The 16,115-nt window shown below is 42.9% G+C and overlaps 1 protein-coding gene across 2 annotated transcripts in view; it reads right to left on the reverse strand.

The window, feature by feature from the left end:
• Window positions 1-16,115, reverse strand: part of BANP (BTG3 associated nuclear protein) — a 124,277-nt gene that overhangs the window by 52,485 nt on the left and 55,677 nt on the right. For both annotated transcript variants that reach the window (XM_070761832.1, XM_070761831.1), the window contains exon 8: window positions 10,040-10,207. In XM_070761832.1, coding sequence (XP_070617933.1) covers window positions 10,040-10,207 — 168 coding nt within the window. The remainder of the gene's footprint in view (window positions 1-10,039; window positions 10,208-16,115) is intronic.

Genomic DNA, 16,115 nt, shown 5'->3' on the forward strand with positions numbered 1-16,115 from the left:
TTTTGTAGGTGAGGTCTCCAGAACTGAACACAGTATTCCGAATGTGGTCTCACCAGCATTCTATATAAGGGGATCACCATCTCCCTCTTCCTGCTTGTTATACCTCTAGCTATGCAGCCAAGCATCCTATTTGCTTTCCCTACTGCCCGACCACACTGCTCACCCATTTTGAGACTGTCAGGAATCACTACCCCTAAATCCTTCTCTTCTGAAGTTTTTGCTAACACAGATTTAATTATTAATTAATTTATTATTTAATTTATTATTATTAAATAATAATATTTAATAATGTTTAATAATTATTATTTTATTTATTATTTAATTATTATTATTTAATTATTAAATGATAATCTGCGGTGTTACTGAAATCCAGTGCTGACATCGGCAATATCTTTTAAAAGGGAAGGTGTAGTTTTGTATCTCTGTGTGTGTGAGAGACAGAGAGAGAGATGCACATCTATTTTATACTCCATGGCAGGAGCTAAATTTTCCCCCCAACTTTGTTTTATTAACCTAGAAGTGGTTCCAGATTAATTAGCAAAGTTTCCAACTGGGAAAGCAGGATTTTCCCCCTCGGTCCCAACCCTCCTTTTCAGCTGACTGATTACCTTGAATCCATCCAACTGTAACTTCATTTTTCCAGCGGGCTGTTCAAATATTTTTCTAGAAATTAACAGTTAATCTGGAGGTCCACATCTATAGTTCTGAATATTATTTCTCTCCCCTCATTCTGCAACCAGGGACCAAAACAACACGAACAGAACTGAATTAAGGGCATCAAGAAAATGCCTAATTCCTCAAAGAACCATCATGTTTAAAGAATCCATTTATTTGAAGAGCTAGATAAGATAAATGGAAAAAAAGAAGGCGAGGCTTAATAAGACCTCATTTGCAAAGCAGGATCTACCTAAAGTGGTCTGTTGTAATATGTAATTCTGTCGTTTTATTCCAAATATGCCTTTTCAAAGCCTTCTTGATATTCCATATAAGAATAAGCTTTGAGAGTTCATCCACACATCTCCATTCTTACAATTAAAAAAAAAAGAACATTGTCCAACCCCTGAACATAAAGTCACCACACAGAGAAGCAATTCCTGTAACTTTGCCCACATAGTTTTGTGTCATGAACTTTTGTTCAAATACGCCATGGAGGGACGAGGTCTTAGAGTGATGGATGACATGGACCCAACCCAATGTTGTGTGTCATGTTGCCAAAACCTGCATATGAATGAGTGGGAGTGATGTGTGTGGTATTTTGGGACGGAATGCACACCAGGAAAGGGATACAAAACACCAGCATTGCAAAGCTTTCCTTGACGGACAGGCAGGTGATTATATTTCTGTCTCAGAGTTTTAAAATGTTTTGTGACAACATTGCCCATTTTCCATTTGTGATGCCTTTCTTCTCATTTTTGATTCTTGACAAATCTATATTTTCTTTTACCTACACTGAGAGCATATGCGCCACAACAAATTCCTTGTGTGTCCAATCACACTTGGGCAATAAAGAATTCTATTCTATTCTATTCTTCATTCCAATATTCTATTCTATTCTATTCTAATTCTATTCTGTTCTGCTCTGCTCTATTCTGTAAACAACTATTCTATTCTCTATTCTATTCTCTATTCTATTCTTCATTACAATATTTTATTCTATTCTATTCTAATTCTATTCTGTTCTGCTCTATTCTGTAAACCACTATTCTATTCTATTCTATTCTCTATTCTATTCTCTATTCTATTCTTCATTACAATATTCTATTCTATTCTAATTCTATTCTGTTCTGTTCTGCTCTGCTCTATTCTGTAAACCACTATTCTATTCTATTCTCTATTCTGTTCTCTATTCTATTCTTCATTACAATATTCTATTCTATTCTAATTCTATTCTGTTCTGTTCTGCTCTGCTCTATTCTGTAAACCACTATTCTATTCTATTCTATTCTCTATTCTATTCTCTATTCTATTCTTCATTACACTATTCTATTCTATTCTAATTCTGTTCTGTTCTGCTCTGCTCTATTCTGTAAACCACTATTCTATTCTATTCTATTCTCTATTCTATTCTCTATTCTATTCTTCATTACAATATTCTATTCTATTCTAATTCTATTCTGTTCTGTTCTGCTCTGCTCTATTCTGTAAACCACTATTCTATTCTATTCTATTCTCTATTCTATTCTCTATTCTATTCTTCATTACACTATTCTATTCTATTCTAATTCTATTCTGTTCTGCTCTGCTCTATTCTGTAAACCACTATTCTATTCTATTCTATTCTCTATTCTATTCTCTATTCTATTCTTCATTACAATATTCTATTCTATTCTAATTCTATTCTGTTCTGTTCTGCTCTGCTCTATTCTGTAAACCACTATTCTATTCTATTCTATTCTCTATTCTATTCTCTATTCTATTCTTCATTACAATATTCTATTCTATTCTAATTCTATTCTGTTCTGTTCTGCTCTGCTCTATTCTGTAAACAACTATTCTATTCTATTCTATTCTCTATTCTATTCTCTATTCTATTCTTCATTACAATATTCTATTCTATTCTAATTCTATTCTGTTCTGCTCTGCTCTATTCTGTAAACAACTATTCTATACTATTCTATTCTATTCTCTATTCTATTCTTCATTCCAATATTCTCTTCTCTTCTCTATTCTATTCTAACGCCTACGGACAAGACGTGGACAAGACAACCACAACCGAGAGCGGCTATGAATCAAAGCAAGGAAAGGCTTTCAATATCCAGCACACTTCCCTCTCCTCATGTTCACACTGCTTCAGCTCACAAGTCTAGGAAGCATCCTGATCCAACTTCAATTAGAAGAATGGTCCCCAGAGGGCCTCTCTGACCAAAACGGTCCCAGGGATGGGTGGACGGATGCTTTTGAGTAACGACATTGGAGCATCCCTGCGCATTGTTTGTAACAGGCTCGTGTTTGTCACTGACCAGCTGCTTCCTTACAGATGTTAAAAAGCTATTTTTACATCTGCCAAGTGAACCGAGGGACTGCTGAATACCACAAGCATATAACACTCACACAAATGTCATGAGTCCAACAACGGCCGAGAGAGAGAGAGAGAGAGAGAGAGAGAGAGAGAGACAGAGAGACAGAGAGACAGAGAGAGAGACAGAGACAGAGAGAGAGAAGCAAGTCTGCTTATAGACAGAATTTTTCAGCATCTGGCTGCAGTGTCATGACCTCAGATAGGAAGGGGAAGAAAAGGTTTTAGTAGGATCTAAACCCCAAAATCATCATCTATCATTCAGAGATAACTGCCAGATGCAACACCACTTTAAAAAAAAAAAAGAGCTGTCCGTGCATTATTTTAGTATAAACAGAAGATAACCGGGAGAGAGAAGGATACACCCAGAGAATGTCAACTATCTAACCTTCCCTTTCAAAAATAAATAAATAATGTTGAGTGTCAGAGAATTCATGACTCACACGAGGGCCATGGGTTGAGCATGGGTTAAAACAGTTATTCTGTAGGAAACCTCCATTTAATCAGGCCAAGGTACAAAGAAAAAAGTTCGGCCTCGTGCCCTAATGGTGGTGCATTTAATTTAATAATTGGTAGCTTCATTCCTTCCGAGTTGTTCCTGGATACTCAGAATAATCAAGCAATTGCTCCGCTGAACCCTGATTCTAAAATGAGAGACTCACTAAATGGACAAGGAAATTTCTCTCTGATTCTAGCCTGGATCTCCCTCTGACAGGCTTCCATCCATCTTCTCCTCCGATGCTCTGGCGCTTTGGATATTTGGCTGACTCCCCTCCCCCCCCTCTTCTCTGCATCAGCCCCTCCTCAAGTGCTGGAAGACTACTGGCTATCCTGTTTCCCCTAAATCTTCTCTTTGATGGACCAGGCACAACCTTTCATCAGATGGTTTGGTCCAGGGGTCTCCAACCTTGGCAACTTTAAGATTTCTGGTTGTAAGACTTGCTTCTCTTTAGATTTTAAGATAAGCAAAGCTGGCTGAAGGATTCTGGGAGTCAAATTCCACAAATGTTAAAAGTTGCCAAGGTTGGAGACCCCTGGTTTAGTCTCCTATCCTCTAATCCAGTGTTTCCCAACCTTGGCAACTTGAAGATATCTGGACTTCAACTCCCAGAATTCCCCAGCCAGCATTTGCTGGCTGGGGAATTCTGGGAGTTGAAGTCCAAATATCTTCAAGTTGCCAAGGTTGGGAAACACTGCCTTAATCATCTTTGTGGCTTTTCTCACCACTCTTTCTAGAGGCCCAATGTCATGCATGGAACATAATCTCGGGCAAAACTTGAGGCCAGCCTTATCGCATTATCTCCTTCTCTCCATGTGTTCAATTTTTATTGGAGACCGAGGGATTGGCAGGCTGAAGAACTGAGCTTCAGCTGGTAGGACAGAAACAGGGAGGGGAAGAGGCTACGGCCAGTGGGGCTTTTAGGCAATTTTTGAATGCAATTCAAGGTCTTGGTTATCACCTTTAAAGCCTTACATGGCTTACATGACCGGACTATTTACGGGACCGCCTCCTGGCTCACACAATAAGGGCCCACAGAATCAGCCTTCTCCAGGTCCCATCTGCCAAACAATGAAAGTTGGCAGGGGCATGGGGAAGAGCCTTCTCTGTGGTGGCTCCAACCCTTTGGAACCAACTTCCCCTGGAGATTCGCACTATCCCTGCCCTACCTGCCTTCCGGAAAGCCATTAAGACCTGGCTATTCTGGCAGACCTGGGGACCATGAATGACTGAATGTTTGAATGTTATTAATATATCCAAGTGCTGCTATAGATGTCCGAGTGTCGCCTCTATGTTGGTTATGACAGGCAGGATTCCCTTGGGTCCCACAAATCTAATAAATTAAATTAAATTAAATTGTTGGGGGTCAGGGGAAAGGGAGGGTCTTGCCTTCTCTTTCTGCTCAAGATCCCCATGGACAATTGGGGGCCCACTGTGGGACACAGAATCAAGTTTATTGGATTTATATGCCGCCCCTCTCCGAAAACTCGATGGGACTCGATGGGTTTTAGCCCAATTCAGCATGGCTCTTCTTAGGTTCTTTAATAATAATAATAATAATAATAATAATAATAATAATAATAATAATAATAATAATAATAATTTCTTAGATTTGTATGCCGCCCCTCTCCGAAGACTCGGGGCGGCTCACAACAATAATAAAAACAATATTATAGTAGAACAAATCTAATATTAAAAAACATATAAGTGGGTTATGACTCTTTTTTATATTTTATTTTGATATTGTTTTTTTATATGTTGTTAGCCGCCCAGATTGCACCGGAATTGGGCAGCATACAAATCTTGTTAAACATTAAATTTTTTTTTTAAAGCGACAGGAAAGAGAGAGAAACGACAGCAGAGCCAGCGGCCTGGGATCTGTTTCTGACTCCTCGAAAGGGGGTCTTGGCAACCCGCGCCAGTCTGCCCCGATGCCAGCTCCGTGCCACCCTCCTCTGGAAACCCATGAAATCCAAACACACGCATAGAGGCTGAAGCTACAGCAGGCTAATTGGTTCCTTCGAGCACAAAGTGTGGCCTTTTTCTTTTTTTTTTGGAGACCCGGCAAGGGAGCCAAAAGAAATGTGGGGAAACTTTCATTAGTTACCGCAAGAAACTAGGACATTTTGTGACGGTTGCAAAGCCGCTCAGGCAATTAAACACACAGCAGGCTTAATTAGAGTCCTGGGGTTGTGGGAGGGAGAAGAAAGAGAGACTTGAAGCTGTAAGGCAGGCAAATAAATTGTGCTCCCCGATGTCTAGAGCTTGAAAGTTTTTACCGTTCGTTTAGTGAGACCAAAAAATGTGACTTAGGGCCATTTTTTGCAGCATTCCCCTTGGTCACCTGATCAAAAGTCGGATGCTTGGCAAGTGACTTATACTTATGACGGTTGCAGTGTCTGGGCTCCAGGAATCTGGGGAGCCAGATTCACATAACCATTATGTGATTGAATTAACAACTGCAGGGATTCACTTTAAGAACTTTGGCAAGAAAGGTCACTAAATGAGGCAACACCTCCTTAATGAAGATTCTTTATGTCCACTGAGAGCATCTGCACCAAAGAGAAATTCCTTGTGTGTCCAATCACACTTGGCCAATAAAGAATTCTTTTTGTCTTCTCTCCTCTCCTCTATCTCTTCCCTATCTCTTCCCTTTTCTATCTCTTCTCTTCTCTATTCTACCTCTTCTCTTTTCTATCTCTTCTCCTTTCCACTCCTCTCCTCTATTTCTTCTCTTTTCTATCTCTTCTCTATCTGTTCTCTCTTCTACCTCTTCTCTATCTCTTCTCTTTTCTACCTCTTCTCTTCTCTCTCTTCTCTTCTCCTCGCCTCTATCTCTCCTCTATCTCTTCTCTTATCTTCTTTATCTCTTCCCTTTTCTCTCTTCTCTTCTCTCCTCTCCTCTATCTCTCCTCTATCTCTTATCTTCTCTTTTCTATCTCTTCTCTTCTCCTCTCCTCTATCTCTCCCCTATCTCTTCTCTTATCTTCTTTATCTCTTCCCTTTTCTATCTCTTCTCTTCTCTATCGCTTCTCTTTTCTACCTCTTCTCTTTTCTATCTCTTCTCTTCTCTATTCTACCTCTTCTCTTTTCTATCTCTTCTCCTTTCCACTCCTCTCCTCTATTTCTTCTCTTTTCTATCTCTTCTCTATCTCTTCTCTCTTCTACCTCTTCTCTTTTCTATCTCTTCTCTTCTCTATCTCTTCTCTTTTCTATCTCTTCTCCTCTATTTCTTCTCTTTTCTATCTCTTCTCTATCTCTTCTCTCTTCTATCTCTTCTCTTCTCTCTCTTCTCTTCTCTCTCTTCTCTTCTCCTCGCCTCTATCTCTCCTCTATCTCTTCTCTTCTCTTCTTTATCTCTTCCCTTTTCTATCTCTTCTCCTCTATTTCTTCTCTTTTCTATCTGTTCTCTATCTCTTCTCTCTTCTATCTCTTCTCTTCTCTCTCTTCTCTTCTCCTCGCCTCTATCTCTCATCTATCTCTTCTCTTATCTTCTTTATCTCTTCCCTTTTCTATCTCTTCTCTTCTCCTCTCCTCTATCTCTCCTCTATCTCTTATCTTCTCTTCTCTATCTCTTCTCTTTTCTATCTCTTCTCCTCTATTTCTTCTCTTTTCTATCTCTTCTCTATCTCTTCTCTCTTCTATCTCTTCTCTTCTCTCTCTTCTCTTCTCCTCGCCTCTATCTCTCCTCTATCTCTTCTCTTATCTTCTTTATCTCTTCCCTTTTCTATCTCTTCTCTTCTCCTCTCCTCTATCTCTCCTCTATCTCTTATCTTCTCTTTTCTATCTCTTCTCTTCTCCTCTCCTCTATCTCTCCTCTATCTCTTCTCTTATCTTCTTTATCTCTTCCCTTTTCTATCTCTTCTCTTCTCCTCTCCTCTATCTCTCCTCTATCTCTTATCTTCTCTTTTCTATCTCTTCTCTTCTCCTCTCCTCTATCTCTCCTCTATCTCTTATCTTATCTTCTCTATCTCTTCTCTTTTCTCTCTTCTCTTCTCTCCTCTCCTCCATCTCTCCTCTATCTCTTATCTTCTCTTTTCTATCTCTTCTCTTCTCCTCTCCTCTATCTCTCCCCTATCTCTTATCTTATCTTTTCTATCTCTTCTCTTCTCCTCTCCTCTATCTCTCCTCTATCTCTTATCTTATCTTCTCTATCTCTTCTCTTTTCTCTCTTCTCTTCTCTCCTCTCCTCCATCTCTCCTCTATCTCTTATCTTCTCTTTTCTATCTCTTCTCTTCTCCTCTCCTCTATCTCTCCCCTATCTCTTCTCTTATCTTCTTTATCTCTTCCCTTTTCTATCTCTTCTCATAAGTGTTTCGCTTAGCAACAGGAATTTTGGGCTCAATTAAGATCGTAAGTCAAAGGCAGCCCTGAGATGACCACAGAATGAGGTCAAAAGAGCCAAGAGGGCGGCCCTAACAGTTGAATCAAAGCTTGGTCTGTTTTTATGTGCATGGCCGTCCCTGCAGATGTTCCTACCCCTCTCCTTTCAGGTCTCAGAACCTGTCAAATCCTGTTGAATCCCACGTCTGACCTGAGCTAAAGCTGCTCTCAAGGGAGGATGGGATAGAAATGCAGACGCTTTCCAGTTATACCAGGTGCCCTTTCCCTAAACCAGGGCTCCCCTAACTTGGCAACTTTACCATTTGTGGACTTCAACTCCCAGAATTCTCCAGCCAGCATAGCTATCCACAGCAATTTAAAAATGCTGGCTGGAGAATTCTGGGAGTTGAAGTCCACAAATTGTAAAGTTGCCAAGCTTGAAGACCTCTGCCCTAAACCTTCCTTCAGTGGTGCTGCCATCCATCTCTAGGGGCTAAAGACCACGGCTGCTTACAGGCTGTTGCCACCTTCACTTCCACCCATTAAAGACAACTGGGACGGGGATCGCTCTGCGGATAAAACCCAACTGATGTTCCGATGTCGGCACAAGCATTTCTCTCGCGTTTCCCCTGCAGCTACACAACAGGCTCCCCCCAATGTGGCATTCCTCTAGCAAACAAGGGAAGTTCCCTTTACACGACAGGAGAACGAAAGATCCCGAATCCCATGGCAAGAGGCCCATCTGGCTGAGCCCCAGTCCACATCAAAGACCTGCGCCGGGATAAGTATTTTTCATTTACTGCTCATATGCAGGCATTTCATTTGCTCTGCGGACTGGACCCCAACCAGCTCTTTTGTTCTCCCGCAAGCTCGTTTCCAAGGCTGAGTGAGATTTCCAAAATATTCCTGATTAAACCATTCTTCCTCCCTGCCCAAACTGGTCACAACAGGTTCAGTCTAACTGGCTGGAAGACAAATGCTGGAAGGTGATGAAACAAAGGGAGAGAAGGCACTAAGGGCAGGCAAATTGGGATGTGGGGTAGACTAAATCAGAGGACAAGCCTTCCAACCCACAGAGCAGCCCCAGTCGCTGGGATGTTTGGTGCAGGATCCCTTACACAAGTGATGGCGAACCTATGGCATAGGTGCCACAGGTGGCACGTAGAGCCATAGCTGATGACACGCAAGCTGTTGCCCTAGCTCAGCTCCAATGTGCATGTGTGTGCCAGCCAGCTGATTTTTTGCTTGCAGAGGCTCTGGGAGGGCGTTTTTGGCTTCCAGAGAGCCCCCAGGAGGATGGGGGAGGGTGTTTTTACCCTCCTGTGGCTCCAGGGAAGCCTTTGGAGCCTGGGTGGGGTGAAACACAAGCCTACTGGGCCCACCAGGAATTGGGAAACAGGCCGTTTCCAGCCTCCAGAGGGTCTCTGGGGGACGGGGGAAGCTGTTTTCACCCTCCCCAGGCATTGAATTATTGGTGTGTGATAGCATGCGTGCATACTCTTTCGGCACCCGAGGAAAAAAGGGTTTGACATCGCTGCTTTACACCAACTATGGGGTCTCTCCAAGTTATTATCCAAGTATTGTAGGGGGTGGCCAGGCTGAGTTTGAGGGTGGAGTCAAATGCATTATCAGTTTGGAATCTCTACACCCTGTAAGAAACTGAAGTCCACTCCCTGGCCGATATCTGGAGCCAATTAGCTTTGACTGTTACCAGTTCGGATACTTGTAATAAAGTAACAGGAAATAAACTCGTAGCTCTTTTGAATTCTATCCTGGTTCCAAACATTGGAGATTCTCCAGCTTCAGGCCCTCTTTAAAATACGCCCCACACCTTTCCCCAGGAAACCAAATTAGGCGGAAAAGAAGGGCGCGGGAAGGATTGATGTCACTGCTATTTCAAAAGTGAAAACCACAGGTATCGATCGGTACAGCTGGTCTATCGTTGAAAGTCATTCGCTCTGGTTCAGAAAGAACGACACCAAAGAGGTTTGAGAAGAAATCTCGCGACCACAGAGATCGCGGTTTGAAGAGCCCTGCGAATTTCTACCGTCTGAATAAGTGGCGACTATCAGGTTTCCAGGGGAAGCCATTGGGCTCACTCCTTGCTTCCAATACACAGAAAAGAAAAAAATAAGTATTTAAAAATATGCCCCCAAAACAAGACGGCTTCATTTGGACGGGAAAGGGGGGGGGGATATTACCTGAGCCACTGTACGAGGAAGAAGAGGGTGTCCGTCGCGAAAAGCTTTTTACAGCCAGACTTTGGCCTCGCTGTTTTCGCCGCCAGGCTGTCCGGCATTTGGAGTCTATACTCTGCTTAATCCGGTACCAGTCAGACTCTGTGATGCCGAATTTATAAAAAAGATGACCTGTAAGGCAAAGGAGATAGCAATAGCACATAGACGGCTTCACCGTGCTTTTACCGCCCTTTCTAAGCGGTTTACAGAGTCAGCCTCTTGCCCCCAAACAATCTGAACTGGTCAGGATTGAACTCCTGGCAGTGGGCAGAGTTAGCTTGAAATACTATATTCTAACCATTGGGAGAGAAGGGAAGGAGGGAGGGAGGAAGGGAGGAAGGAAGGAAAAGATAGAGAAGGAAGGAGAAGGAAGGAAGGAAGGAAGGAAAAGATAGAGAAGGAAGGAGAAGGAAGGAAGGAAGGAAGGAAGGAAGGAAGGAAGGAAGGAAGGAAGGAAGGAAGGAAGGAAGGAAGGAAGGAGGAGCAATCGCATTTTCTAATCTACTGCTTCATAGTGCTTTTTACAGCCCTCTCTAAGTGGTTTACAGACTTAGCCTCTTGCCCCTGACAATCTGGGTCCTCATTTGACCCACCTCGGAAGGATGGAAGGATGGGTCAATCTTGAGCTAGTCAGGATTGAACTCCTGACTGTGGTTATTAGAATATATTCTAACAGGTGGGGTGGTAGGGTATGTTATCCACTTCATACTCTTTGCCTTTCTAGGAACGGCACGCTACATCTTGCAATCTTATTAAAAGACTGACGCAGGGACCTTTGAGGTCTTCTAGTCCAGTCCCCCAGCTCAAGCAGGAGGCTATATTCTATCCAATTTTGTGTAACTGGCAGTCCACTTGGAAAAACCAATCGGGAAGCTTTGGCATTTTAAAGTCATAGAGATCCTGCCAAGGGGAAGGCACCAAGCCTTCGTCCCTGGAACCTGCTTTTTGGATTTCAGGTTTATCAAATTGTGACAGTAAGCAAAGAGGAAACTGGAGTGTGGGGCCAGGACAACACTTAACTATTGTAAGGCGACCCAGAACTGTTTACCCCCAAGCAAAACTCTCTGGGTTCAACAGGACTCTACCCTGCAGAAGTCACCCAATTATCCTTGTCCTTAAAACATGTCAATTGGTTTTCTGCACAAGGCCAGGTTGAACAGATTGACAGAGAGCTTGTTTGAAACCAAAGGCAAAGTGTAGCAATTCCAGTAGAGAAGAGAAAGTGTTTGCAGGGGACATAATATTGCAACTATATGGTTTTCCTTCTTTGGGGTCAACATTCAGCAATGAATAAATCGAATTCTAGGGTTCGCTCCTTAGCCCTCCGTAGATGCAGCTCTCAAAGCACTTCAGCCGCTCTATGCTTTGGTCAAAGCATCTGTTAATCCCCTGTTTCAAACTCACAGGGGCCCACAGATTTTCACTGGCTTAGTGACCAAATAAAATACCTTGGTGATTCAGACATGGAGGGACAAGCCTTGCGTGTGGTTTTCAAAGGTGGTGTGAAGGTGGTGCAAATCTTGATACTGTTGTGGTTAGCTCTGGCCCAGCTCCTGCCCCAAGGACTGTGGATGCGGGGGAGACATCCACATGCTGCAGGCCTGTTTTGCCCCTGGTGGAATCTGCTGATGAAGGCTCCTCTGACCAAGAAGACATGAGTGACAGGGAGGAGGAGAGTGGGGCAGACAGCTCAGAAGGAGATCAATTCTCTAGCTCCTCCTTGGATTCAGAACAAGAGTTAATGATACAGCCACGCATGCGGAGAGCGATGCATAGGCAACAACAACTGAGAGATTATTATCAAAGAAAATGAGGCCACCTGTGGTTGGGTGGGGCTGTGGTCATTAGTGAGGCTGCTATAAATAGCAGCCTGTGGGTTTGGCCATTGTGGAGGATTATCTGATCCTTGTGTTTCGTGACTGCTTTACTGACTTTGACTTTTTGTGTGCTGATTTTTCCCTGCTTTGAAACTAAACCAGAGCAAAGTGTGTTTCACTTTGTGAAAGAAGGACTTTGAATTACCTCACAGCTGCAAGCTAAGTATCACAGAACTGATAAGGGACTTGTATAAATTACCAGTTTGTTTGGAGACCAGTGCTCTTTGCTATACCAAAAGAGGGCTTAGGTTAAGTGGATTTTCATTATAAAGAACATTGTTTTGAATTTTCAAACGTGTGTGTGTCTGAAATTTGTACCTGTGAATTTTTGGGAGGATTCTACCAGAGAGCCCGACAGAACAGATACTATACTTTATCTAAGGCATCAGATCAATTGTTGGAGATGCACTGTACGAAAATGCGTGTGGAACCAAAGTGCTGTTTTCCAATCCAGTCTGCAGCCCCAAGTATCTTGGCAGTTTGGCACCTAGTGCAAACTATAATTTTCTTTTCAGCACCGACAAGGGAAAAAACTGTGCCCACAATTGTGCTCGGTGTCTCCGCAGTACAATTCAACAACTGGAAAAATCATTATTCCCTCTCCAATTCGGAGTCTGGGACATTCTTAAAAGTATGATGGAATGTTCACTACTGTACAGTGAATAAAATTGGGGACCTTTGCAAATATGCCCAGAAAATTGGAGAGAAACCACTGGGAGAATTAAACCCCCAACATTAGAAACGGATGGTTCCGCAAGATCCCAAGGGGCCGTGAATCTTGCAAGGCTACTGGAAACGAAATGGTTATTTTGCATGTATTAAATGAGGCACTTTCGACATTTGCAAGCGAGAGTATCCAGAATTAATTTGCAATGTTCTTGTTCTCAATTAATGTAACCCGAATTGCTGATTTATGGGAGCAAGTTGGAGACTGGCTCGAGGTTGGGAAAGGATGCTGAGAAAGCATTTCATTAAAAGGAGAGAGCTGGTTAATTGGAGGACCGCTTTGGTTTCGGAGCAGTGATAAAATCCAAATGTTTCATGCTCTGTGAGTGTTATAGCTTCGAAATGGCACGCCGGCAGCTTCATTAGCTTAGCTAAAATTTCTCATTAGAGCTCATCAGGCAGGGACGGCTATGAAGGAGCTCAACGGTTTCCAGATTTAGCATTCGACTCAGACTCATGCTTAATATTAGCAATACGAGCCCGGCAATGTTCAGCCCACGCATCGATGGCTTTTATTAGTTAATTCTCTGCTGGAAGGGAATAAATATTTTGGAGCCCATTACAAAAATAAAACCCAGGGCAGCCTACCCAGGCAATACGATCGCGCCTTTAGAATTTGCATCCCCGAATTTTAGCCTTCAATCCAAGAAACGATAAGTTGGCCTTCTCCGGGTCCCATCGACTAAACAATGTCATTTGGTGGGACCCAGGAGAAGAGCCTTCTCTGTGGCGGCCCCGACCCTCTGGAAACAGCTCCCCCCGGAAATTAGAACTGCCCCCACCCTCCTTGCCTTTCGTAAAGTTCTTAAGACCCATCTCTGCCGTCAGGCATGGGGGAACTGAAACATCTCCCCCGGACCTATACAGTTTATACATGGTATGTTTGTGTGTATGTTTGCTTTTAATAATGGGGTTTTTAGCGTTTTTTAAATTATTAGATTTGTTCTTACATTGTTCTTGTTATTGTTGTGAGCCGCCCCGAGTCTACGGAGAGGGGCGGCATACAAATCTAATAGATAGATAGATAGATAGATAGATAGATAGATAGATAGATAGATAGATAGATAGATAGATAAATAAATAAATAAATAAATTCACATAACAGGACCCAGAGCAAAGAAGAAAACCTGAGAGGCCAGATTAAGATAATCCTTTTCAATAATTCTGGCTTTTCAGGCGACGCCATCTCAGCTATCGGGAAATAATGCTGCAGCCCCATTCAGAGTCAGGTTGGGCAAGTTCTCTTTGAGACCTAGGGACCGTCCTTCGATGGAATAACTCCGCTGCAATTCCAGCTCACAGCTAAGCTTCACGGGTGGAGCTCTTATGAGGCCAAAATTAACGCAGGTAGCCCTCGGCTTGCACAACCACAATCAAGCCCCAAATTTCTGTTGTTAAGTGACTTTGGCCCCTTTTTATTGATTGCTTGATTGATTGATTGTTAGAGTTGAAAGGGACCATGCAGGTCATCAAGTCCAACCCCCTGCCTGAGCAGGAATCCTAAAGCACCCCAGCCAAGTGGCAGTCCAATCTCCTCTTGAAAGTGTCCAGAGTTGGGGAGTTCACAACCTCCGCAGGCAGGTTGTTCCACTGGTTGATCGCTCTGACCGTCAGGAAGTTCTTCCTTACTTCTAGGTTGAATCTCTCCATGGTCAGCTTCCAGCCGTTGTCCCTCATCCGGCCCTCTGATGCTCTGGAGAATAGAGTGACCCCCTCCTCTCTGTGGCAACCCTTCATATACCTATATACAGCTATCATGTCCACTCTGGCCCTCCTTTTCTCTAGGCTATCCATGCCCAGTTCCTGCAATCTCTCTTCGTAAGTCTTGGTTTCGAGTCCCCTAATAATTTTGGTTGCTCTTTTCTGCATCTTCTCCAGAGTTTCAATGTCTCTTCTGAGGTGTGGTGACCAGAACTGGATGCAGTACTCCAGATGTGGTCTGACCAGGGCGTTATAGAGTGGTTTTAATACCTCTCTAATCTTGGAGTGTATCCCCCTGTTGATGCAGCTTAGGATTGTGTTGGCTTTTTTTGGCCGCTGCTGCACATTGCTGGCTCATGTTTAGTTGATTATCCACCAAGATTTTTTTATGACCTTCCTGGCCACAGTTGTTAAGAGAATCACTGCAGCTGATAACCTAGCAACACGTTTAAGTGAATCTGGCTTCTCCATTGATCTTGCTTGTCAAAAGGTCGCAAATGTGGCTCATGTGGTCTTGGGGCACAGCAATGGTCCTAAGTATGAATTTTGATCACACGCTGGCTCAGGAATTCTGGGAGTTGAAGTCCCCAGGTCTGCTTCCCCATCCTAAAGTCAGCAAGCAAGGGACCAATACTGCTGGTGCTACCTTACACGGTAGGGAATGTGTATTTCTGGGAGAATTGCATAGCCAACAAAACCAGATATATACCTGGTATTTTCCTCCCTAAAAGAGGCTGAAAATTTGGGTGCGTCTTATCCTCTGAAGGGTTTTTTTTTTTTTGCTTTTTTTTTTCGCCCCCCCCCCCCCCCCCCAGCCCTAACTAGCTGCTAACAATCTTCCCAGCTCTTACCTTGCAGGCTCTTTCATTGTTTCTCTCTGCAAAGAATGTTTTCCAAGCACCAAGTCTTTGCTGGGTTTTTTCATTGCTCTACTTGCTCCATGTTTCTTTCCAGCCCTAACAGGTGCTAACAACGTTCTCAGCTCTTACCGGCTTGCAGGCTCTTTCATTGTTACTCTCTGCAAAGAATGCTTTCCAAGACCTAAGTCTTTGCAGGTTTTTTCCATTGCTCTCCTTCTTCCAAATGTTTCTTTCCAGGTGCTAATGATGTTCCCAGCTCTTACTGGCTTGCAAGCTCTTTCATGGTTACTCTCTCCAAATAAGGGTTTTTTTAAAGCCCTTAACCCAGGGATAAAATAATGTGCTGAAGCTGACCAGACTAAGGACGCTACACCAGACAAATACCTGGTAAGCAGATTCTTTTCCCTATTTTCCTCCCAAAAAACTAAGGTGCGTCTAACACTACGAAAAATATGAGGGGTGTGTGTGTATCTTGTTTGGGCTTATTTGCCTTCATCAGGTAGCCACAACCTTATTGGGATTTGAACCTGGGGCTCTGCCTTGTAATATATATATATATATATATATATATATATATATATATATATATACTGCGTTACAAGCTCTGCACTCTGCTCTTGGGTCCACCAAGCTTTCGCTGTTCCGTTTTGCTCTCCTGAGAAGATACGGTTTCCCCACATCTGCAAATCGCAGGTTTTCGGATGAAGTTCATCTCGCGTTAACCAGAAACAGAAATCTGCTTCTTTTCCTCGTTCTATTTTGATAGGTTTTGCATAATTTGTTTTAGGTTGCAGCCCTCTGTCTGGTCTATTTTAAACCCTGATGGGTTCCAGATGAAGCAGACCCTCTCGCTGATGAATTAAACTGATAGCAGGT

This window comes from Erythrolamprus reginae, chromosome 9 (genome assembly GCF_031021105.1).
Source record: "Erythrolamprus reginae isolate rEryReg1 chromosome 9, rEryReg1.hap1, whole genome shotgun sequence".
Lineage (NCBI taxonomy): Eukaryota > Metazoa > Chordata > Lepidosauria > Squamata > Dipsadidae > Erythrolamprus > Erythrolamprus reginae.